Raw genomic sequence first — 20,422 nt, forward strand, 5'->3', positions numbered from 1 at the left:
TTGCGATTGACGAGCGTTGATCTTTTTTGTATAGTTTATTTATTAGATTTGGGTTAAGACTATTATGTGACATTTTTCAATGTCGTAGTGCGATGTTACGGATTGATATCAATAACATGGATGAGAAATTCAACGGGACTGTCGTTAGTTGTAGACTAGGGAGTGGGCATCGGATGATAAATCTGATGGGCTACGTTGTAGCATAAGCGGGAGGAGGTTTTCAGCTTCGAGACGGATGTATTTTTCCCATGTCGCGAGGCGGTGATGAATCAGAGTCCAATTGTGGTCGCTATAAACTGCAGGTGGCTTGCAGGAGGGGCAAAAAAAAAAAAACCAAAAAAAAAGCAGTCATCGCAAGGCTGAAATATTGGCGACCGTGATTCGACTTTAGTGACTAGGCGAACAGTGCAAAATATGTGAGGCCCTTGTAGCTATTTGGTGGGGTCTGCCTGATATCCGCGATGTTCCGCCATACTGGTTGGAGTGGATGGATTAGCGTTGGCAAACCACTGGTCGATCTAATGGTAGGTTGAAATTTATTAAGGAAAGCATCGGAGGAACTTCTTCTAGCCAAAACACGAACACGAACACGAACACGAACAAGAAATAAAACAACTGATGCCGCAAACGGCAGGAATTATTGTATCGACATGTCGTGTCGATTTCAAGGCGGTTTAGTGCCGCACCCTAGTGATAGAGCTAAAGTGTATTTGTGTGGTGGAAAGAGGTTATCTGGAAATAGACTAATGATTATATTGCACTCTATCCGTTCAACTTTCCATTGTCTGCAGGCGACCTGACCAGCCTAACTTGAACTAGACTGGCTTTGAGTACTTTGTGCGTTTTCTTCGTCTTTGCGCTAGCAGTTGCCCATTTGGCCGCTCTGTATATATTCTCTTTAAACCAGTGTTGTCAGTTTTGCCTCAGAGTCTTGCTTCACTCAGCCGCCATTATATGTCACCAGCAACATACTGATCAGATATGTCCGATGCGCCGCCGTCGCATCTACCCGGACAAGAACCCTGTCAGCCTGTCTCGAGGTCGTCCTCGGCCGGACCATCGCCATCGACTGCAATGTCGGTCATGTCGCTGATGAGATCACAGTCAGTGCCAGTTCAGTTGCCGCCAGCATCGATATCGCAGCAGCAGGCGCTCTCAGCACAAACACTACCATCGCCGTTCCAGGATAACTTCGTCCCCAGCCAATGGAGACTCAACGCTATCATGGCGCCTGCCCAGTCGCCGTACATGCCTCCGTATATCCTCTCAGGCCATCGCATACAGCAGCAATTGCCACCGCTGACAAGCGAGTATGTAACCTATCCCGCCGTTCTACGACAATTTGATGTTAACGAGCTTAGAATCGCGCGACGACCGTCATTGCCGCCTCTTCTGCCGTATAGCGAAAGGCAGCACCAGTTCCTGATGCAGACGCCGACGCCGAACTTGCCACCATTGCAGCCAAGTGGCGGCCTGCCGTCTAACGCGGCCAGTCAACCACCGTCGTCGTTGTTGTGGCCGTCATCGACAGCGCTGGCGCGGTCGACGAGTGCCGACGACGGAATGAGACGGCCGAAGTCGCATGTTGTTACTGCATGCTCGAATTGTAAGAAGGCGCATCTGGCATGTGATGGTATGTCCCGTTTTCTTTTATTTATATATTTATTTGATTTACTTTCATACTTTTGCTTCTATGGTTTGGATTTCGGAATTGGGTCTGTTTGTTTCACTACTGCTGCTTTGAATATCACTATCATGTTTTGTACACTGCGTCCTGGTCTGGAGCTCAATTGCCCGCATTGGTGGACTTGTCACTCGACTACTCTCGTCGCGGAGCAGCCCGACCGTCACAACAAAGTCGGCCGACTGCGTGGCTTGCCCTGTCAAGCTCAGGCCTACTGCGTCATCGAGCGGAAACGATTAAACCTTGAAATCAATTTCCGGCGATATTGCGGTACCCTGACGAGATTGGCAGCACATATGTACTCTATATATATGTGCGAGTTGGTTCAACGGATGCCGGATAGAACAGAGCAAAACATTAGGTTCGTCGAGGGAGCGTTGTTGTAGAAAAGCAGTGTGTGTGTAGACGACTGACCACTTGCACGATTTTACGCCGCACTCACTCATGACAAGGGAAAAAGCTAACTCTAAGTTTGTAGAAGCGATGGGATGATACATAAGAAGAAGCATAAATGGCATGTACAATGAGATATACACCCACCAACCCGGTAAGCTCCGGTAAGCTCCGGCAAACTCCGCTGTCAACTCTTCGTGTCGCGTGTCGCGTGTCGAGCGCCGTGTGTCGAGTGGCGCGTGTCGAGTTATCAGCTTTAATCAACTACTATCGAGAAATGCAGGAACCCACTTTATTAGATATATTCATGGTATGATAATAATTATGTGTATTCCCTTATCTGTCTCCACTCGTCGTCTTGGTGCTTTGTGGCGCTAAACTGAAAACGTCTAAGGGAACCAAGCCATTACTAGCAATTCTTCGCATCGCTGCAGCCCACCCAACACTATTCCTGCTCCATCCACTGCAGCAGATGCTAAATTTACAATGATCTGATTATCGTCAACGGTCTCTATTTTTATCTTAATCTGCTGCCTACTGGCTACTGTCATTGTTCCGTTCTTGTCGCAACCTACTTCTGCCGCACAACAATACAATCGCTGCTCCATTTTTAGATCACTGACACTATTTCTGGATATCAACTCTAACCACCGAAACCTTAGGCTGTACCTCCGTCTATGGCCTTCGAACTAGTCAGCAACACCTCCAATGCCTTGCGCCAGGCGTCAGGCGTTCTCGTATATATCCTCCGCATCCACATCTCTTCTGCTCTGTTGTTCTGTTCTGTTCTGTTCTGATTAGCTCCGTTTCGTTGCCGCGTTTTGCCTAATTGCGTTCGTTGTCGGAGTCTGTTTGCTACATATTTATTTGGTATCTACGCATGTAGATCACATATGCACTTCGAGCATATCCGCTGTAATGTCCAGTTAATACCCATCTTGCCTCAAATTTATTTCTTCCTTTCCTTGCTATCTGGTTGGCGTTTTAAAGTACGATCTGATCTCGTTGGCGTTCAGCGTTATCGTTTTATCTTTATTCATCCAGTGCTTTCATTTGGTCGTTTGTCCCTGTCAGTTCAGGCTGAGCTAACACTGAAACAGTCGCTAGACCGTGCCAGCGATGCATTAACCTCGGAAAACAAGTGCGTCTCCATTTTTGCAGATATCTGACAGCAAGCTAAAGATCTTTGGCTAACAAGAACAGGACACTTGCGTCGACGTTCGCCATAAAAAACGTGGACGACCGAGAATACGCGACAATCCTCCTTCCACCACGCGTTCTTCCTCCGCCTCCGCGTCCTCTTCTCCGTCGAGTTCATATTCCATCCCGCTGCCACGGGAACACAGCAATATCGCGCCAGATGTCCGGATGCCACCATCAGGACGAGGCCCGGAATACAGAATCCATTCGTCCCCCCAATTCTCTTCACATAATTTACCACCATCGAGACCGCCTGCGCAACCGTTGCCCCAACCGTCGTTGCTATCGACTCAGGCAGTGCATTGGCGAAATACCCCTCGCGACGACCTGTACATCATCGCGCGATCGAGTCGGGAATTGCAGATTTTACAAATGTCAGAGCCCCTGCGGACGCGCATACTGCTGCCAGCAACGCTCGTCGAGGTACTCCCCCCCAATCCGACACGCGATGACCAGATTTCGCAAGCATTAGTAAGTCTCGAGATTTCTGAAGAGGAGGATGCGGCAGTCAATGGGATATTAAGCGACACGTCGTTGGCGGAGTTGGTTCAGCCAGTGCTCAGGACACAGGGACCCGCAACGAGTGAAACATCACCTCCGACCGTCACACGCCAAATTAGCGCTGACCCTTCATGCGCAGTGTATTTTGTGCGGACAGAAATACACAGTAGGATGGTTGACTACGTTGTTGTTCGAATCTTCGAGGAGATTTTGGTGTCGCGGCCGATACGCCGCGGGTTCGGATTGGATGACATATTGGTGTAGATGTAGGATATGGCGTTCTTGTATTATTTTAATTTGCTGTACTATGGAAAAATATTTTGTATATAGCGCTGTTAAACTAATCCCACAAACTCCAAAAACGCCGAGAACAACAACTTCTATCCCAACACGTTTGTCTTGGCCTTCTTCTTCTTCTCCCCGCCCTTCTTAAAATCCCGCCAGTTACTAATCCGCTCGTCCCTTGTTTCCTCCCACTTCTTCTCCATCTCTCGTTTCCGTTTGCGTTCCTCCACCTCCCGCTCCGCGCGTTCCCGCTCCCGCCCTTCGGCCTGCATTTGCGCCTTCGCCAGCTTCTCCCGTCGGCCTTTATCCTCCTCAAGCATCTTGCCCACCATCCCCCTCCACTCCTTCACAAACTCCTTCCCATCAACATCAGGATGATCAACGCCCCACCCTTTACTTCTCATAACAAGCCGGCGAGCATCCGAAAACACCGAATCAAGTATTCCCCGCTTCTTGTCGTCAAGCAACTCATCCTGCGCCTTCTTCAACTGGTCAAACGCCGTCGGCGCATCCGGGTTCGTCGTCTTGTCCGGGTGAATTAGCAGCGACTTGCGCCGGTACTGTGCCCTGATGTCGCCCGCTGGACAGCCCGGCAGCAGATCCAGCATCGCGTACGCATCAAGAGGGTGCGTTCCCAGGATCCGCGCAATTTCCCGGTCACGCGCTAACTGCGCAGATTCCCGGGATAGTAGCGCGTCAATATCGATGTCATCGGCCATTTCTAATCGTTGCGTGCGATGTTGTTTCTCTTTCTTTGGGCCGAGATTCCTGGTTACAATCTTTGTGATCGTGCGGCGATGGGCAAAAACTAGTTGGGTTAGGGCATTACGGGAACGAGATAGGGCATGATTAATTGCCTCTTTGTTACGAAAATTATTTTATAAACATTTTGAATTCTAAACGCAAGTAATCAACAGTTAAAACATGCTAATATCCGACCCCGTACATAGCCTCCAAGTACTCCAAACCCAACAACACCAATATCAATTGTCGACCTACAGCCGGCTTTCAATGATCGCATCAGGACGCACTGTTTCCGGCCACAACTACTCAAAAAATGTCAGCATCCTTTCCGGGTATTGCCGCCAATGAAAATTAAAACGCACCTCATTCAATACGTCCCACATGTTCGCCACAAAAACAAACATGACCTCGGATTTGACGTTCGCAGGCATATCGTGCTCGACGTCCTTTTTATTGCGCACCGGCAAGATAATCTTCCGAATCCCAGCCCGATGTGCCGCCAGTACCTTCTCTTTAATACCACCCACCGGCAGGATCTGTCCTCTGAGCGTTATTTCGCCGGTCATGGCCACATCCGCAGGAACTGGTTTCATGCCCAACAGAGACACCAGCGCGACCGTCATCGCCACACCTGCACTCGGTCCGTCTTTCGGAATCGCCCCGGCAGGCGCGTGTATGTGGATGTCGTTATTTGCGAGCGGGTTCTCAGTCCGCGTGTCCGCCAATTGTAATTCGAACCCGTGCGCGCGCACCCACGTCAGTGCGATCATCGCCGACTCTTTGATCACGTCGCCGAGATTGCCAGTCAGCTGCAATCCGCCGCCGCCACTACCGGACGAAGGGTACTTGCTCGCTTCAATGAACAGCAACCCTCCGTTGCCGCTACCCATGTACGCCAACCCAGTCACAACACCCGGCCGATTTTCCCGCGCAGCAATCTCAGACTCGTATTTCTCCATCCCGAGGAACGTTTCGACGTCGTCGACTGTGACGATGGGGTTGTACTCCTTTTTCTGAGCGCCATCGCTGGTCGGCTCAAGCGATTCAGCAAATTCAACCGCTTTCCCGCGACACACGGTAGCTATCTCGCGCTCAAGATTCCGCACACCTGCTTCCCGCGTATACGAGGTGGCAATCTTGAGCAGAACGTCGTCCGAAACCTGGACTTGCCCTAATCCAAGTCCGTTCGCGGTAATTTGCTTCGGCAACAGGTATTGCTGCGCAATGTGTTTCTTCTCGAGATACGTGTACCCCGACAAGCTGATCATCTCCATTCGATCCAGCAATGGCGGCGAAATAGTATCTGTAGAATTCGCGGTCGCTATAAACAGCGTTTTAGAAAGATCAATCGGGATGTTAACATAGTGGTCGTTAAAAGTGTGGTTTTGCTCTGGATCGAGAACTTCGAGCATGGCCGCAGACGGGTCGCCGTGGAAATTGTTCTCGCCGACCTTGTCGATCTCGTCAAGCAGAAATACCGGATTCACGACGCCGACTTTGCGCAGGCCTTGCACGATGAGACCCGGCATCGCGCCGACATATGTGCGCCGGTGCCCACGAATTTCCGCTTCGTCACGGACGCCACCGAGACTGATTCGGTGGAACTTGCGGCCCAGCGCAGTCGCGACGCTGCGGGCCAAACTAGTCTTGCCGACTCCCGGTGGTCCTACCAGCAAAAGAATCGGTGCCTTTTCGATAACGCTGTGGTCTTGTCCACGCGACTTGAGGCGCACCACCGCCAGGTATTCCAGTAACCGTCGTTTGACCGATTCGAGCCCATAATGATCATGGTCTAGCTGCTCTTTCGCCGCCCGGATCGTCGCACTGTCGATCTTGTCGTCAGTCGCCGCTGACCACGGAATCTCGGCCAGAGTCTCGAGATACGTCCGACAGACTTGGTACTCCGCCTGGGTTGGATGCATGCGCTTGAGTCGCTTCAATTCCCGCTGGACAACCTTGCTGGCTTCGGGCGTAAGCTTTGCTGCTTCGAGTTTCTTGACGAGTTCTGTGTAGTCGTCTTCTTCGTTGCCGTCACTGTCTTTCTCGCCGAGCTCTTGCCGGATTCTAATTCGTCAGTGAGTGGTAACCATGGACATGTTTGAAGGAACATACGCTTTCAATTGCTGTCGAAGTAAAAAATCACGCTGTTTCTTGCTCAAAGAAGAGTCAACAGAAGTATTTATCTTCTGCGACAGCTTAATCATCTATTCTCATCAGCATTCTTGCCCAGAGACTCGACATTTAACGTACATTTAACTGGCGAGACAACAACTCGACTGCCTTCTCTAGCCGAATATTGATATCCTCAGTCTGCAAAAATTGCAGCTTCTCCCCTACAGGCACGTCGATTGCGAAAACCATGAGATCGGCGATTTTGCCTGCGTCCTGGAACGAGCTATTGTTGACGAGTGCCTCGAGACGACGGAGCGCGCCGGTGTTATTAGCGAGGTACGGGCCGCCCGATGGGATTGGTGTAATTGCTGATGACGATGATGATGACGACGATTTGAGAACAGCGATGAGGTCGCGAGAAAGGCGTTTCAGTTGGGCGACGACGGTGTAGGTCGGGATATCAGATGAATCGAGCACTACCGACATTAGTCTGACAAGTCTGATACAGAGGATTATTATGAGACATACATGTCTCTTTAAAGTGTTCCACATCAACGACATAATACGGCGTCTGCTGCGTAACCTTCGCGACATGGAACCGAGACACTCCCTCCAACACTACCTGTAAACTCCCCGTCACAGTCCGGTCCAATCGTATTATCCTTGCCATACACCCGTATTCCTAGCACACTTTAGCAAAACTCCTCTCCAACAAACTTAACAAATTACTCACATAAAACAACCGATCATCGCGATTCCCGACCTTCACAAGCGCAGAGGCGTTATCAGTCTCAGCCCTGCCATCCTCGACCACCGCCACGTTCCCCCTAGCATCCGACTCGTCAATGGACGATCGCCACGGCAAACATCCAACGAGACTGTTTATCCGGTCGCCAACACCCGCGTTCGCGGCTTTGTAGAGAGTTGCCACGAGCGCGGCGTTGTCTGATCGTGATATCGCGAGCGCGAGCACTACGCCCGGCAGTAAGACTGTCGTATGTGGGAGGAAGAACAGGGGAAGCGAATGTGGTTTCGGCGCCATTTTGACAAGCAGCCCTGCCTTGAGAATAACTTGCAAAACTAGTAAAGGAGAGGAAATAGGGATGGTGAACAGTACGAGGTGGTGTATAATCCTCGGCAGTTAATGGGGAGGGCACGCGCGCGCTCTCGGCTAGCCTGAAATCGCGGAGACGAAGCACTGCACTGCGTGCGAACTTAACTAGTCCACTTCCGGAAGTTATGGCATCAAATAGTCGTAATTTGGATTAGCGTCCTGTGTCCGTAGAAACGCTATTTGATGCACAGACGGCATCGCTGCTATTTTGGTGCGCCTGGTACAGACCCCGGATTCCAACACCGAGGAGGAGTTGCTAATTGTTTATATTTCTTATTTATATATTGCATTTATATTTAGTTGCCGACCACCATCTTTAAAGTGTCCACAATACTGTCAAACAATACACAACCGTCGTCTGCATTCCGCAAGCTACCAAATGCTTTCCGACATCGTTCTTCTGGCCTCCTCTGCACAAACCGGGGTGACGAATATTCTATTTCTGGCGTGGTTGATGAATCAATCGGACTATCTTGTCGGATTGGACTGAGTGTGACCGTGTTCAGTTTCTGCAAATCCGTTAGTACACTTAGGCGGCAAAAGTACCAACTAACGTTGCCGTTACCATGTTCGGATTCCAGCCACCCTGCATCTCAAATGAAATCGTGATTTCTCGCCACTCATGCCCTTCTACTTCCAAAGTTGGAATATTGATAACGCCCATTTTGATCTCTGTTCCGTGGTGGTCCAATGTCGTCGTGTGCTTGAATACTCGAGCGACGAGTGCCCGGGGGATTGCAGTCTCACAAAGTAAAACGCTGTCAGTCACGTCAGGGCGGGGTGTGGTTGTGGCTTCTGGCATCGGCTGCTCATGCTTGGTTGATTTCATGTGCTCTGCTTGGACGGCGATATCCTCGGTCAGGTGAACGTTGTCGTTTTTTTCCATTTCGCTGTGAGCATGGATAGCTGTCTCATCAGAGTGATTTGTGTCTGTACGGAAATTTGCATGAAGATGTGTATTTTCAAAGTCGCTGTCATCGTCCATGGCGATCTGGAAAATGACTTGTCCCAGATATTCCTCCGTGGTGTCGAAATTCCACCCAACAGCATATTTGCCAGGGGGTACTCTCATCCTCCTACATATTCGCACCCTACATTCCGTTGTCCGTCAGTTCGCTCTTCTTAACAATTGCTGACTGCGGGAAGAACTCACCAATATTCCGGTATGGCATGCTCGCGGTTGCGATGTCGCGAATTCGGTCTAAATTCAACCCGCCATGTGTTTTCTGTGCACGTCGTATTCCATGCTGCATGTAGCGCAATATACATTTGTCGCCAGGTGATGTTCCGTTGATGCACGTAACTGTAATGGGTCATGACCATGCGCGCGTAGGAGACGCCTTCAGCGTAGTAATCCTTGCGGACACGGGAGGCCCATAATGACCAACAGTCTAGTGATCTGTTGAAACTGGAACATGTCAGTGCGAATGAGGGTAGATCTTGCGTAGCGATATAGGATGCTATGGCTTGGAGAAGTTCTAAAGGTAAATGTAGTATTGACATTGTCCTAAATGCTGTAAGTAATGAAATGACGATTGCGGACTTTGCTCTACTACATATATTTAGCTTGTCAGCGCACGAGTCCGCCTGTGACAGATGGAGAAGCTTTGCGGCTGATCATCGTGGCTGACAGTAATCCCATGATTGCATTCTAGATAATCCGCTTGTGTGTATCGAGTATTATACTGTATTGACTATGTACTAAGTGTAATTTTCAAAAATATATGTTATAATTACAAAGATTCGCATCGACTGTAATGTAACCTTGAATGCGGAGTGCGAGTTGGGAGATCCCAATGTGCCGAGCCACTCTCATAATAGACTCCACACCGGGTTGGCTCTCATTGACTGCCAGTTCCAAGCATCGTCCCTCGCGCCTGGTCCTTACTTGGAAGGAAAAAAGAAGGAAAAAAAGAAAAGAAAGAGAGAAAGAAATAACTAGTTAAATAGTATTCAACAACAGCGACTTCCCCTCGGAAAGTGCGCCTCATCGCTGTCGGTTTTGCAGCCGCACTCGCGCCGCCGCCCGATTACGTCATAAAACCCTCTTATCACCTCCATACTCCGATATTCGGTGCCAATACTCGTCTACATAGCTTATATGCAAATCACTGCTAATGCAAAAAATAACATGAAATCAACGATACTTAACTCGAATTAGTTGCTTTAACTATAATAAACAAGTTTTAGCAAAATTTAATTGACATTGTTTACGAGTTGTTAACCATTTAACATTAAGCCCTAACCTTGAGCTGATTCAGCAGCATCAGTATCGCTTACTCATATCGTCCCAACGGCCAAACTCTGCCTCTGACTATCAAATTTTTCTATAGCAACAGAACTGTACTCTCTATTTTATTTATCTCAAGCACCGTGCCACTTCTCATTGTGCAATACATGCAATATTATTGCATGTTGCTGATTAGTGGATCTATCAAATATCAGTGACACGAACATACATGCTATGAACTCGACAGCCTACCTAACTTCCTACGGCTGGACCCCCGGTTCGGGCTTCAAGAAAGACAGTATAGCGAAACCCATTCTCGTGCACCATAAAAAAGATACGAAAGGTCTTGGGAATAAAGCGCATGATCACGAGACGTGGTGGGAACGAGTTTTTGACGGACGTTTGCAGAGTTTGGATGTTTATAACAGTAGCAAAGATTGCAGTGAGGAGGAGGATCAAGGTGTGAATGTAAGGGGGGCGAGGGACAGTCCACTCTATAAAATGTTTGTAAAAGGAGAGGGACTACGTGGTTCGATTGGGGGTATCGCAACGAGTGGATCTCAGATGGAAGTGGAAACCGACCAGGTCACAAAAGTGGAAATTCGGAGTGATGGTATCTCGGTCGAGCGAACGGTTACTAAGGTTGACAAGATCATTACTGTGAATCGCTCAAGCTCAAGAAAGAAGAGCAAGGATAAAAAGAAGCAGAAAGACACGATCAAACAGAAGCAACCTCGCAAGTCGAAAAGTCATGATGAATGGGTGCGAACCATGCTTAAGGATATGAAGAAGAAAAAAAAGAAGAATAAAGAAGCTAGGTAATGCGGTAGATATTTGCATAGGGCGGTTAAACGGGTGCATAGATGTCAATTAATATGGCGTGCGGAGTTTGGTGATCAAAATCATTAGTGTTTATACTGTAGTTTGCGAGACCGTCATTGCGCATGTAGAATTAATACGTGTAAAATATATTATAAGTTATCCAGAGATTTAAGATATTGAGACACTGACTGAACAAGATCGTCTAATTGTAAACTGAAAGTCAGACTTGTTTGCGAGCGGAACTCTCAAATACGCGTGGTCGTCTCCCTCTTACCTTCTCCCAACATCGTGCTGACTTCATCACGTCGCTAATCAGTTCCCACACCACATTCTCTGCCGTCTACTTCGCCTGATCTGCAAATTATGTCCGAACCGCCATCCTACACTGACGCCGTCTCGGCACAACCTCTCAACTTGCCTGTCTTCCAATTCCTCCGTGACAAGCGGATCATCCTGGCATCCGGCTCTCCCCGCCGCAGAGAACTGTTGAACCAGATCGGCATCACAAAACTCGATGTCATAAAATCTGGATTTGCTGAGGATTTGGATAAATCGCAAATGAGTGTATACGAGGTTCGTGCCCTCTTTATCTGGGTCACTTAGTTTGAGCTGACGAAGTATAGTACGTTCAGGAAACCGCGAGTCGAAAAGCTATCGAAGTCTACAAGCAGGAGGTCTATAACCAATCTATAATATCTTACATATCTCACTCTTTCGTATTGGAAATGCTGACTCGTTGGCTAGATCGAAGCTGAAGTCGAACCGGCGCTAATAATAGCAGCCGACACAATCGTCCTGTCCAAGAATCAAATCGTCGAAAAACCGAAATCCTCAATCGAGCATTTCAGAATGTTGCAATCCCTCCGGGACGACGACTTTCCGCACCGCGTGTTCACGGCAGTCGCATGCATCGCCCCGTTAGAGGAACCCGTGTATCCCGGGTATACCCTGGAGACGCATATTGAAGAGACACAAGTGTTTTTTGCGAAAGATGTTTCGGACGAGTTTTTGAGCGCATATGTCGCATCGGGGGAAGGTAAGGATGCAGCCGGTGGGTATCAGATTCAGGGGAAGGGTGCCCTGTTAGTTGACAAGATTGTGGGGGATTACTCGAATGTGGTGGGACTGCCGCTGAAAGCGACGGTGCAAGTAATGGAGAAAACGTTGTTCCCTGAAGAGACCGAATTTGAGGATGCGTGATAGACAATTGCTACCATAAACATGTTTGTATAATACGAAATTTATGACTTTTATCCATATCCAAATCTTCCGAACGCCCCGTATACAGAAGTATAATACAAGCAGCCTAATCGCTGTCCGTGGAGTCGAAAGTCTCGTCGTCTTCCTCAAGGATGACAGGAATCACAAACGACTCCTCGCTGAACTCGCCACGCACGCGCTCAATCGTAACGACATCTACCTCATCGTCGTCTTCTTGATCCAGTTTCCGCCTATTGGCGATCTCATCGGGGATCTGGCCATCGTTAACGTCTGCTACAAGTGAACACCGCCACGGTCAACTTACGATATCAAACTCATCTTCACGTTCCTCATACTCAACATTCTCCTCGACCTCCACAAAATCCGGCGCCAGCGCGCTCCAACGTTGCGGAGTTACCGTCGCCCATACATAAATCGTGCCTTTATCCAAACCTGTGGCAGCCACCAAAGTACGATTTGGATCCCACTGCACATCCACTATCTCCTCCCTCGGCGCCTCAATAATCTTTACTAATGAACCAACGGTCGTTTCCCAAATATAAATATCATGCGCATCCTGATATGTGGAAGCCATGACGTAATCCCCATTCGAGCTGAACGCAACGGAATTCCACTGTAATCGGTTAACAACGTCCTGAAATCTGTGCACTATATCAATGTCCCAATCCACAGGATCGACATATGTCAGATCAGGAGTGTTGTATAACCTAATCGTCCGATCCGACGAATTCACGAGAAACTGCTTGCCGGAAATGCTGAAGCATATATGCTTTATATTCGACGTCGTCAATTTTTCTGACCGCACAGTCTGTAAAGTCTCGCTATCGATCACATTTAGCCAACCTTTACTCGTTCCTGCAAAAATATATTGTCCAGATCGCGTAAACGTCGCCACAAGCGTAGACTGCTTATCCTGCTTCCGTTCCCGCCCATCCGCATCCTCCTCGTCTTCGTCGTCCTCGTCGTCCTTTTGCAATGGCGCGCTGGAAAGTAAATGTTTTCTGATCGTTCCATCGCTAAAATCAACAAGCGTCGGCGCATCGTCGAGTAGCGCTGCGATGAAAATCTGGTGATTGAAAGGATGTAGTTCCGCGCCCCAGATGGCGGATTCGAACCGGACTATTTTCTCGCGAGAACCGTCTTTTAGGTCCCAGAGGATGCATTTCCAGTCCCGGGAACTAGACAGAAGATATCTTCCGTCCCTTGACCAGCTATGCTCAACCGTTAGAAAGTTCCTGAAATAAATTTAGATAGGGAATGAACCTCAGTGATTGTACCGGTCTTGTATGGCCACGTAAAACACGCGCAATGCCGTACGTCTCGAAGTCGAATACAATAACAGTTCCATCAATAAGTCCAGAAGCAAGGTAATCCCCCTTTCTATTGAATTTGATACACGTTGAGTGGCCGTAATCTATGTAACGCGTCAGTTGCTCATCACTGACGCAAGCAATGACAAAACACTTACTGAGCGTGTGCGTTAGATTCTCTGGATATTCTTGCGAAAGAGCAAATGGATCTAGCAGCAAAAGATTCATTCTGATCGCTTCAAGAAGTTTCGATATTCCAAGTTTGAATTACTGCGCCGTTATTTAACAAACGCCGACAATGTACCCTGACCCGAAACCTTCCGCCATAACCCTATTCCAACTGTTCATGGTGTGCTTGCATTTAGCCAAAGACAGCACTCAGCAAAAGTTGTTTTTAGAATGAGATATTGATTCAATGTTGAATCACTCAATACTTCCAGCCACATAGAAGAAGCGAGCATGCTTGAAAACGATACTTCCACCATGTCAAAGCAATCATCCATGGATGTTGGGCCTAATGCTGGCCGCTCTCCGCGGTTGGATCTGGAAGAACTTCCTCCAGCATTTTATGGATCTTCATAATTCAGACCGTGAGATATTTGGAGAACCTGGCAATGATTTGATACTTATTACCATTACCGGCTCTAGGACTAGCGACCGGAGCTGGGAAATAGTATTCAAGTGAATCGCCTGCTGGAGTTTAATTGAGATGAGGTCAAGCATTGTATTGGATGTCATGAACCAGGGAGATTATGATTACTAAGACGTCTAACAAAGAAGCTGTCATATATTAGCGTAACTGTTGCGACCGAGTCCTATTCGCTGGACAAATCTCTCCGAGAAATGGCTGCCGCCACTCCCGATCCTGCTACACCGTTCTTTCACTCAAGTAGAGAAAAGTAATGATGGACAAGTAGCCTATTGCATAAACAGTTTGTATCACGGACGGTTTGCGACTATGAAGGACAACATGTCACACTAAACAGTGCAAGTACATCGTGCCCAGGCCATGGAGTACCGCTTTTAAGTACCATTCACTCATGCTTTGATCACTGCCTCAATCAAAAAATACACGTCTTCAAACGATCATGTGCATTGAGAACGTTGCTAAGAGACCTCCATGCGAAAAGAACTTCAGAATTTGTTTCCAAGTTGCTTTTGCTTTGTAACTCAAATTGCTCTTCTGATCGACTTAAGAGTCGCATTCAATCTCACTCAAAGCGTCTCTTTAATTGTTCCAGTAGGACTATGCCAAGCGTGGCTTGTTATGTCATATATTTCTTCCATCTGCTAAGTTCGCTAATGGGTGGTTAACTTTTGTCGCCTGGCTCATTTGGTTCCCAGTCTGCTCCCAACAATCCGCCGTTATCTCTTGACTCTGCCCAAACGACTTTGACTTTTTCCTCTCAAAATCATGTACCTTGGTTAAACTGAAATCCCTCGTACGGAGTATAATCAATTTTATGATGCAGCCTTCCATTTTCAATCTGACGAGCGCTTTGCCAGGTGGGGATCCGATATCAGCGTCACATCCAGGTGCCCTTCTGGTCCAACCCATACAGTTTCGCAGGGTTCGTGCAAGCAACCTCAATGAGATTCTCGATGGAAATCTTGCCATTAACAATGCCTTGATATCCAAGCAGCAGGCGCATCTCGACGCTGGACAAACCATTCGGGATCCCGCTGAACTTTGCGAATTTAGTCTTGCATCTAGACCGAGGATTTTGCCTCGCGGATGGTGCCAGCATGATGGGCACTGGTTGGACTATAGAGCCGGGAAAGCCGTTCGCGATACCTTCCCATAGCGCGGCCCTATCGTCTGGAGAGCATCAAATTGGCGGCGAGCAGACGTACTTGGCGCCTTCGAAGTCTAGCATATTTAGTACGTCCGACATGTATAAGAGATTGTCCGCGTGAATAGGCAACCTCCTAGCCTGAAGCACACGTACATGGTCTCTAGATGCCTTTGTCGAGACATGCACGAGTAAGAATGGTGTATTTATCAATTCCGCGATGGACATCGTGCAAGAGGCAGCCTCTGTTTGGACAACTGGCGCCGCGAAACAGCGTGAAAGTACGGATCTGTCTGGCTCGAGCAGTCTGAACTGGATCATGTCTCCAGTCCCCTGCGTGATTTACATAGTCGTCATGCCCAACTGTCGTGTACTGGCTAACATGGCCATATTTTGTTCGGATAACTGACGATGATCGTACGTCACTTACATTTCACACTCGAAGTCCCAATTGCGGCGCGGCACGTCAATGAAGACCTATTGTGACAAAGCAATAATAACAATGGGCGAGTCGAATTTGGGAGTTGACTTTGTTAGGAGTCGTCGAGAGTCGAAGACTGGCGCCTCGCATGACTCGCGTGCCTCTGATAAGCGTTGGCGTTTTTCGGCCACCGGCGCGGTGGGACCCCTTATCGAATTGAGTTTGACCACCATATAGGCATATGTTAATTAGGTTATAAAGTTAGCCGCATTTATCATTAATGGAGATTTCGTTAAGTTACATTTAAATATTACACGTCTTGGTTCGCACTATGATGACACCAACAAAAACTAGATCAATCCAAAAAACAAAAACCTACCCAAAACCAATGACAAAAACTGGGTAAAAAAAAAAGCAAAAATCGTCCGGAATAAGTTGCAATAAATAATGCAAAGCTATTAATACGTAATTATACCGACCACCGTAAATTGAATCGAAATCTATCCAAATCCATGCATGCATCAAAACAATTATACATATACACCTTTAAATATTGCTTATTGGAGTAAATCCGCCTTCGAACAACATGCCTCCTACGTCATCATATCCTAATCCCGTGTGATCGTCATGATGCTGTTGGACCCCATCCCCGTTCGTGATTGCTGGACCGTTGCCACTTAAAGCACTGGCATCATCTGCACTACTCGCCGGACTAGTCCAGAAATCGCTGACTGCATTCATAGACTGAACGCCAATGTCGATTGTGGCTTCTTGCTTCATATGCAACTGCGACGGGTTCTGATGCGGGTGATTCATGGGCCCCATATGATGCTGGGGCGGGACTTGCGCAAGCGGCCGCTCATGCATGCCAACATACGACACATTGTGCTGTGGGAGCTGCTGTTCTTGTGACGTGGGAGACAGATTGGCTTGGTAGAGGTGCTGTTGCGGTGGCTGTTGACGATGCTGCGAGTGCTGAGCCTGTGGTGGCAGCTGTTGCTGTTGTTGTTGTTGTTGCTGCTGCTGCTGCTGCTGCTGCTGCTGCTGCTGCGGCGGCGGCGGCGGCAAATAATGTAAGGTAGCGACACTAGGCACAGCTGCGAAGGTAGTCCAGATTATTCTTTCTAGTCTCAGCAGAGCATACTCAAACATCCAAGAAGCCCGCGAATGAACCCTCAGATGCCACTGGAATCCTTGTTTATAATCTCTATACATATTTGCCTCCTCATTCGACGTCGCTGTGACTTCCAAAAGAGCAATAAACTGCCCAATCTCAACTAAACAGTCCCGTGAAGAGTAGATCCAGAAGGCCTCGAGATATTCCGCAGATAACGAGCGAACAAAATTAACCGCAGCATTTGCGCGATCATTTGCTGCAGTTCTAAATTGCACGACGAGGACATTATCCATGCAACCCTCGAGTGCTCGCAGAATAGCTCTGTGAAGTGTAATCTCGACGGTATAGTACGCGAGATGCAAATACCCTGTCGTACATAACCGATTGTTTACAACTGACGCTGGCTTCATGTACAAACAGTCCGATAGCCCGGTATGCCATTGCCGTAATTTCAACTGTAAAGGTTTCGCGAGTTCAAACACAACAGATGGGTCTCGAATCTCGTGCTTGTATTTTGTATACTCCGCATAGAAAAAAGTCTGCAGAATTTCTGACAAAATCGAAGTTAATCGAGATATCTCAATAAGCAGCTCCGCGCCATGATCGACCCCAGAAGCAGAAGAAAGCTCTATGCAGAAGTCATCCAAATCAAGCATTGGAACAACCCAATTCTTCTCATCAATATAACATGGCCGACCGTGACAAAGCGCAACCCACCTGTCCTGCACATAAAGCGCCCACGCGACACGTCTCCGAAGGAAGATTTCCCATGACGGAATATGCCACCGACTGCAGTCAAGATGTAAACCGAGTGCTTGTGCTACTCCGACCAGTTGGGCAGTAAATGCCGAAATCTGAGTCTTTCCTAGTTTAAATCCTCCAGTAATTGACTCCGGTTTGCGTTGAAGTAACAATAGACCGGCCTGAACAGTTGACAGCCTTGCACGATGAAGATGTCGCTGGATCGCTGTGAAAGCAATAGTGTCGAGTTTGAATGAATCGGGAGGAGCTTCTGAATGTGATAGTTCATGATCATATGTCCACCAGTTAAGCGCAAGAGAATACACAGCGGCCAGTAGAGGAGGCGAGATCTGCTTCGGTGATATCTTGTACTGCGATACGAAGTAACTCTGCCTAACGGTAAGGTGACGCCTCCGGTTAAATGTAATATGCTATCTTACCTTATGGATAATGGGATACGACGGATGGACTATCCTGAAGTACAACGAAACTAGTTGTGGTCCATACGGAGCCACAATCTTCTCAATCTCATCAACCAGCTTGTGATCCTGCTCAACCTCACTGTCGTCAGTCATCAGGAAAACAGCATCATTAGAGACCGGCCGCAAATAATTCGTTTTAGAAATCGGTAATCTTTCCCCGGCAGCTGTTGATAATCTATGTACAAACTGGTATTCGTGGTCGAGAAGGTTAGGTCCGACAAGTTCGGAGTACGCCGTGTCGTTCATTCCGAGCGAATGAAAGTTTGAATCTGGATCCATAATATCCGAACCTGAAATTATTTAGTACGCACATAAATATTTTTGCACGCAGAAACATACGCTGTTCGTCGTTGACCTCGCTATCGCTCCCAACAGAAAGGGTTATTCTCGTTCTTTTGGTAGCGGGTAGCAAAACCCCACTGTGATCTTCCAGAGTTCTCACGTCATCCCCTCCATTACTAGCGACTTGAATAATCCCTGGGCCATTGGGGTCCATCATAGATGATATATCGGACCGATATCCGCTCGGCGGTGGGGCCGGAGCTAGCTGTGGGCCGGGTCCACTGACTGCGGTGTTAGGTGGTAATAGAGTGACCAATCCCTGCGGAGCGATATTTCCATTTGACATCGGCGCAGTGTGTCGTCGTCTTGTCGGCGGCTCGAGTACAAATGTGCAGACTTCATCATGAGACACACACATGGTGCATACGACGGCACCTTCCGGTCTCAAACACCGAGTTTTCCGTCTACGGCAACCATCACAAGGCCGTTCCCGTCGATTTCGCGTATAAAAAGGTCGATTAGCATTTGAGGCAGCAGCGGTCGTGGTCGCCGTGGACGACGACGCTGGATTCTGGCTGGACTTTGACCCTGCGCTGCTGGTCGCCTGGGCTCCACTCACCGAATTTGCATTGCCCGACGCAGATGAAATCGACGAAGAACTTGAACTGTCTGGCACTGATGATGCCGGCGGAGAGCGCTGTGATATTGTGGACGGGGAACTTTGCATGTCATACCCAGATGCTGCGTTTACTGGCGTTGCCGAGGACGACGAGCTCGTGGACGTCGACTGGCCGTCATAAGGATGCGTGCCAATAGACGGACCTGGAGGCGGAGCCGAATACAACGATGCCGTTGCAGGAGCCTGCATATGTTCTAATACGTCGTCTGTCCGTTGCTTGTACTCGGCAATAAGCGAAGATGAGGCGCGGAAAGAAAACAATTTATAACCAGTAAAGGTCGAAATTCCGAAGATGAAATGAAGAGCGGGGCGTTTTGCGTTTGGTTTCCCGGTCAGACTCATCTCGCATATCCACGCAATAGACTTTGCGTTTACGGCTGTACCTAATGCGTTAAAGCTTGATTAGGCCATGTGGTGGCCACGCGAGACATGTGCCTCATGTTCCATGACTCACGTGGGATTGAGTGCCTATCTGGACTTCGAGAAGGCCTAATAATATGTATCTTATTACATCTATTTTATTTCCATCTGAGAGACTGCAGTCTAACCCAGGTTTTTTTTGTGATAGCCGAACCATTAGAGTGTTTCGCGGGTTTTTTTTAAAGCGTATCGTGCGTGCATCGTCAGGTAGACTTTTTTTTTATTGCAAGCTGGTGACATTATCATAGTTACTAGTTGTTAGGCGTCTGATAGGAAAACAATCATCGACAAATTATCTCAAATATCGACACCACAAAATCGATATCACAAAATTGAAGAATATTTCGTCCCTGGTATTTAGCCTCGAGTATGTCGATATATGGGAGGCAATGATATAAGTAGTTAACGACGACATGAGTAATAAAACATCAACGGACAAATTGTTTCGATGCTATGATGATTATTTCCAGGGCGGCGCCAAGCGATTATTGGAATGACGTCGATCAATCAGTTTTTGCTTCGGGATCTCAGGTGGGGTAATATACAGCGGACAAGCCGAAGCAGCTGCTTGCTGCTACTGGCTCTTACTGCTTATATTGCCACAATATACTAACTTAGCTTGCCATTTTAGCGCCTCAAACATATAGACTGTATACCGATAAGAGTGCGAGAAAAGAAATAGCCTAATCTATTCTGCGGTGACAAAGCAAAGCAAACCACTTAGTGTGCCTGTTCCTAATATTATATTGGCCGTTATTAAAAATAATCATATCATTCAATTACATATTATAGCATTGTCTGCAACTAGATAACCCGCGCCTACAATTCCACTCTTCCATCAACTATTCTCTACGGTTCAGAGTTCACATGA

General features: G+C 47.9%; 10 protein-coding genes across 10 annotated transcripts; 4 read left to right on the forward strand and 6 right to left on the reverse strand.

Annotated features, from left to right (window-relative positions):
* Nucleotides 1-757: 757 nt before the first annotated feature.
* On the forward strand, nucleotides 758-2,392 carry V1513DRAFT_453703 (uncharacterized protein). Its single transcript, XM_066899287.1, has 2 exons — nucleotides 758-1,310; nucleotides 1,362-2,392. Exons 1-2 carry the CDS (start codon nucleotides 982-984, stop codon nucleotides 2,068-2,070), a joined length of 1,038 nt encoding a protein of 345 aa, XP_066750775.1. The 5' UTR covers nucleotides 758-981; the 3' UTR covers nucleotides 2,071-2,392.
* Nucleotides 2,393-2,828: 436 nt separating this feature from the next.
* V1513DRAFT_283103 (uncharacterized protein) lies at nucleotides 2,829-3,954 on the forward strand. Its single transcript, XM_066894584.1, has 2 exons — nucleotides 2,829-3,218; nucleotides 3,281-3,954. The coding sequence occupies exons 1-2, from the start codon at nucleotides 2,971-2,973 to the stop codon at nucleotides 3,747-3,749; spliced, it is 717 nt and encodes a 238-aa protein (XP_066750776.1). The 5' UTR covers nucleotides 2,829-2,970; the 3' UTR covers nucleotides 3,750-3,954.
* An 85-nt stretch (nucleotides 3,955-4,039) lies between these two features.
* V1513DRAFT_453709 (uncharacterized protein) lies at nucleotides 4,040-4,827 on the reverse strand. Its single transcript, XM_066899288.1, has one exon. It carries the CDS (start codon nucleotides 4,780-4,782, stop codon nucleotides 4,159-4,161), a length of 624 nt encoding a protein of 207 aa, XP_066750777.1. The 5' UTR covers nucleotides 4,783-4,827; the 3' UTR covers nucleotides 4,040-4,158.
* A 100-nt stretch (nucleotides 4,828-4,927) lies between these two features.
* V1513DRAFT_421062 (Lon protease C-terminal proteolytic domain-containing protein) lies at nucleotides 4,928-8,058 on the reverse strand. The gene is made up of 6 exons (XM_066895951.1): nucleotides 7,653-8,058; nucleotides 7,448-7,601; nucleotides 7,058-7,395; nucleotides 6,920-7,011; nucleotides 5,170-6,871; nucleotides 4,928-5,109 (listed from the first exon to the last, which is right to left on the reverse strand). The coding sequence occupies exons 1-6, from the start codon at nucleotides 7,959-7,961 to the stop codon at nucleotides 5,059-5,061; spliced, it is 2,646 nt and encodes an 881-aa protein (XP_066750778.1). The 5' UTR covers nucleotides 7,962-8,058; the 3' UTR covers nucleotides 4,928-5,058.
* A 215-nt stretch (nucleotides 8,059-8,273) lies between these two features.
* V1513DRAFT_453717 (uncharacterized protein) lies at nucleotides 8,274-9,776 on the reverse strand. Its single transcript, XM_066899289.1, has 3 exons — nucleotides 9,187-9,776; nucleotides 8,599-9,124; nucleotides 8,274-8,542 (listed from the first exon to the last, which is right to left on the reverse strand). Exons 1-3 carry the CDS (start codon nucleotides 9,534-9,536, stop codon nucleotides 8,330-8,332), a joined length of 1,089 nt encoding a protein of 362 aa, XP_066750779.1. The 5' UTR covers nucleotides 9,537-9,776; the 3' UTR covers nucleotides 8,274-8,329.
* Nucleotides 9,777-10,371: 595 nt separating this feature from the next.
* On the forward strand, nucleotides 10,372-11,250 carry V1513DRAFT_453722 (uncharacterized protein). Its single transcript, XM_066899290.1, has one exon. It carries the CDS (start codon nucleotides 10,498-10,500, stop codon nucleotides 11,083-11,085), a length of 588 nt encoding a protein of 195 aa, XP_066750780.1. The 5' UTR covers nucleotides 10,372-10,497; the 3' UTR covers nucleotides 11,086-11,250.
* A 30-nt stretch (nucleotides 11,251-11,280) lies between these two features.
* Nucleotides 11,281-12,344, forward strand: V1513DRAFT_453724 (Maf-like protein). Its single transcript, XM_066899291.1, has 3 exons — nucleotides 11,281-11,658; nucleotides 11,709-11,759; nucleotides 11,830-12,344. Exons 1-3 carry the CDS (start codon nucleotides 11,449-11,451, stop codon nucleotides 12,283-12,285), a joined length of 717 nt encoding a protein of 238 aa, XP_066750781.1. The 5' UTR covers nucleotides 11,281-11,448; the 3' UTR covers nucleotides 12,286-12,344.
* On the reverse strand, nucleotides 12,257-13,900 carry V1513DRAFT_453727 (WD40-repeat-containing domain protein). The gene is made up of 4 exons (XM_066899292.1): nucleotides 13,775-13,900; nucleotides 13,570-13,720; nucleotides 12,611-13,517; nucleotides 12,257-12,559 (listed from the first exon to the last, which is right to left on the reverse strand). Exons 1-4 carry the CDS (start codon nucleotides 13,842-13,844, stop codon nucleotides 12,392-12,394), a joined length of 1,296 nt encoding a protein of 431 aa, XP_066750782.1. The 5' UTR covers nucleotides 13,845-13,900; the 3' UTR covers nucleotides 12,257-12,391.
* A 1,242-nt stretch (nucleotides 13,901-15,142) lies between these two features.
* V1513DRAFT_427999 (uncharacterized protein) lies at nucleotides 15,143-15,637 on the reverse strand (the record flags this gene model as incomplete). Its single annotated transcript, XM_066896255.1, has 2 exons — nucleotides 15,143-15,428; nucleotides 15,471-15,637. 2 exons carry the CDS (start codon nucleotides 15,635-15,637, stop codon nucleotides 15,143-15,145), a joined length of 453 nt encoding a protein of 150 aa, XP_066750783.1.
* A 449-nt stretch (nucleotides 15,638-16,086) lies between these two features.
* V1513DRAFT_406207 (fungal-specific transcription factor domain-containing protein) lies at nucleotides 16,087-19,412 on the reverse strand. The gene is made up of 3 exons (XM_066895627.1): nucleotides 18,510-19,412; nucleotides 18,129-18,460; nucleotides 16,087-18,077 (listed from the first exon to the last, which is right to left on the reverse strand). Exons 1-3 carry the CDS (start codon nucleotides 19,318-19,320, stop codon nucleotides 16,377-16,379), a joined length of 2,844 nt encoding a protein of 947 aa, XP_066750784.1. The 5' UTR covers nucleotides 19,321-19,412; the 3' UTR covers nucleotides 16,087-16,376.
* Nucleotides 19,413-20,422: the final 1,010 nt, after the last annotated feature.

The sequence above is a fragment of the Lipomyces chichibuensis genome (assembly GCF_038497645.1).
Source record: "Lipomyces chichibuensis strain CBS 12929 unplaced genomic scaffold V1513scaffold_62, whole genome shotgun sequence".
NCBI classification, from domain to species: Eukaryota; Fungi; Ascomycota; class Lipomycetes; order Lipomycetales; family Lipomycetaceae; genus Lipomyces; species Lipomyces chichibuensis.

Coding starts and splice junctions, on each gene's coding strand:
- V1513DRAFT_453703 (XM_066899287.1), top strand. CDS start 982: ATGTCCGATGCGCCGCCGTCGCATCTACCCGGACAAGAACCCTGTCAG. Junction 1,311..1,361: donor TTGCCACCGCTGACAAGCGA/GTATGTAACCTA, acceptor TAACGAGCTTAG/AATCGCGCGACGACCGTCAT.
- V1513DRAFT_283103 (XM_066894584.1), top strand. CDS start 2,971: ATGCACTTCGAGCATATCCGCTGTAATGTCCAGTTAATACCCATCTTG. Junction 3,219..3,280: donor GCATTAACCTCGGAAAACAA/GTGCGTCTCCAT, acceptor TAACAAGAACAG/GACACTTGCGTCGACGTTCG.
- V1513DRAFT_453709 (XM_066899288.1), bottom strand. CDS start 4,782: ATGGCCGATGACATCGATATTGACGCGCTACTATCCCGGGAATCTGCG.
- V1513DRAFT_421062 (XM_066895951.1), bottom strand. CDS start 7,961: ATGGCGCCGAAACCACATTCGCTTCCCCTGTTCTTCCTCCCACATACG. Junction 7,012..7,057: donor TGTTGTCTCGCCAGTTAAAT/GTACGTTAAATG, acceptor TGATGAGAATAG/ATGATTAAGCTGTCGCAGAA. Junction 5,110..5,169: donor TGTGGGACGTATTGAATGAG/GTGCGTTTTAAT, acceptor TTTTTTGAGTAG/TTGTGGCCGGAAACAGTGCG.
- V1513DRAFT_453717 (XM_066899289.1), bottom strand. CDS start 9,536: ATGTCAATACTACATTTACCTTTAGAACTTCTCCAAGCCATAGCATCC. Junction 9,125..9,186: donor CATGCCATACCGGAATATTG/GTGAGTTCTTCC, acceptor AACGGAATGTAG/GGTGCGAATATGTAGGAGGA. Junction 8,543..8,598: donor GTGGCTGGAATCCGAACATG/GTAACGGCAACG, acceptor ACGGATTTGCAG/AAACTGAACACGGTCACACT.
- V1513DRAFT_453722 (XM_066899290.1), top strand. CDS start 10,498: ATGAACTCGACAGCCTACCTAACTTCCTACGGCTGGACCCCCGGTTCG.
- V1513DRAFT_453724 (XM_066899291.1), top strand. CDS start 11,449: ATGTCCGAACCGCCATCCTACACTGACGCCGTCTCGGCACAACCTCTC. Junction 11,659..11,708: donor CGCAAATGAGTGTATACGAG/GTTCGTGCCCTC, acceptor GACGAAGTATAG/TACGTTCAGGAAACCGCGAG. Junction 11,760..11,829: donor TCGAAGTCTACAAGCAGGAG/GTCTATAACCAA, acceptor CTCGTTGGCTAG/ATCGAAGCTGAAGTCGAACC.
- V1513DRAFT_453727 (XM_066899292.1), bottom strand. CDS start 13,844: ATGAATCTTTTGCTGCTAGATCCATTTGCTCTTTCGCAAGAATATCCA. Junction 13,721..13,774: donor GAATCTAACGCACACGCTCA/GTAAGTGTTTTG, acceptor CGCGTTACATAG/ATTACGGCCACTCAACGTGT. Junction 13,518..13,569: donor AGACCGGTACAATCACTGAG/GTTCATTCCCTA, acceptor GGTTGAGCATAG/CTGGTCAAGGGACGGAAGAT.
- V1513DRAFT_406207 (XM_066895627.1), bottom strand. CDS start 19,320: ATGCAGGCTCCTGCAACGGCATCGTTGTATTCGGCTCCGCCTCCAGGT. Junction 18,461..18,509: donor CGAGGTCAACGACGAACAGC/GTATGTTTCTGC, acceptor AAATAATTTCAG/GTTCGGATATTATGGATCCA. Junction 18,078..18,128: donor CGTATCCCATTATCCATAAG/GTAAGATAGCAT, acceptor ACCGTTAGGCAG/AGTTACTTCGTATCGCAGTA.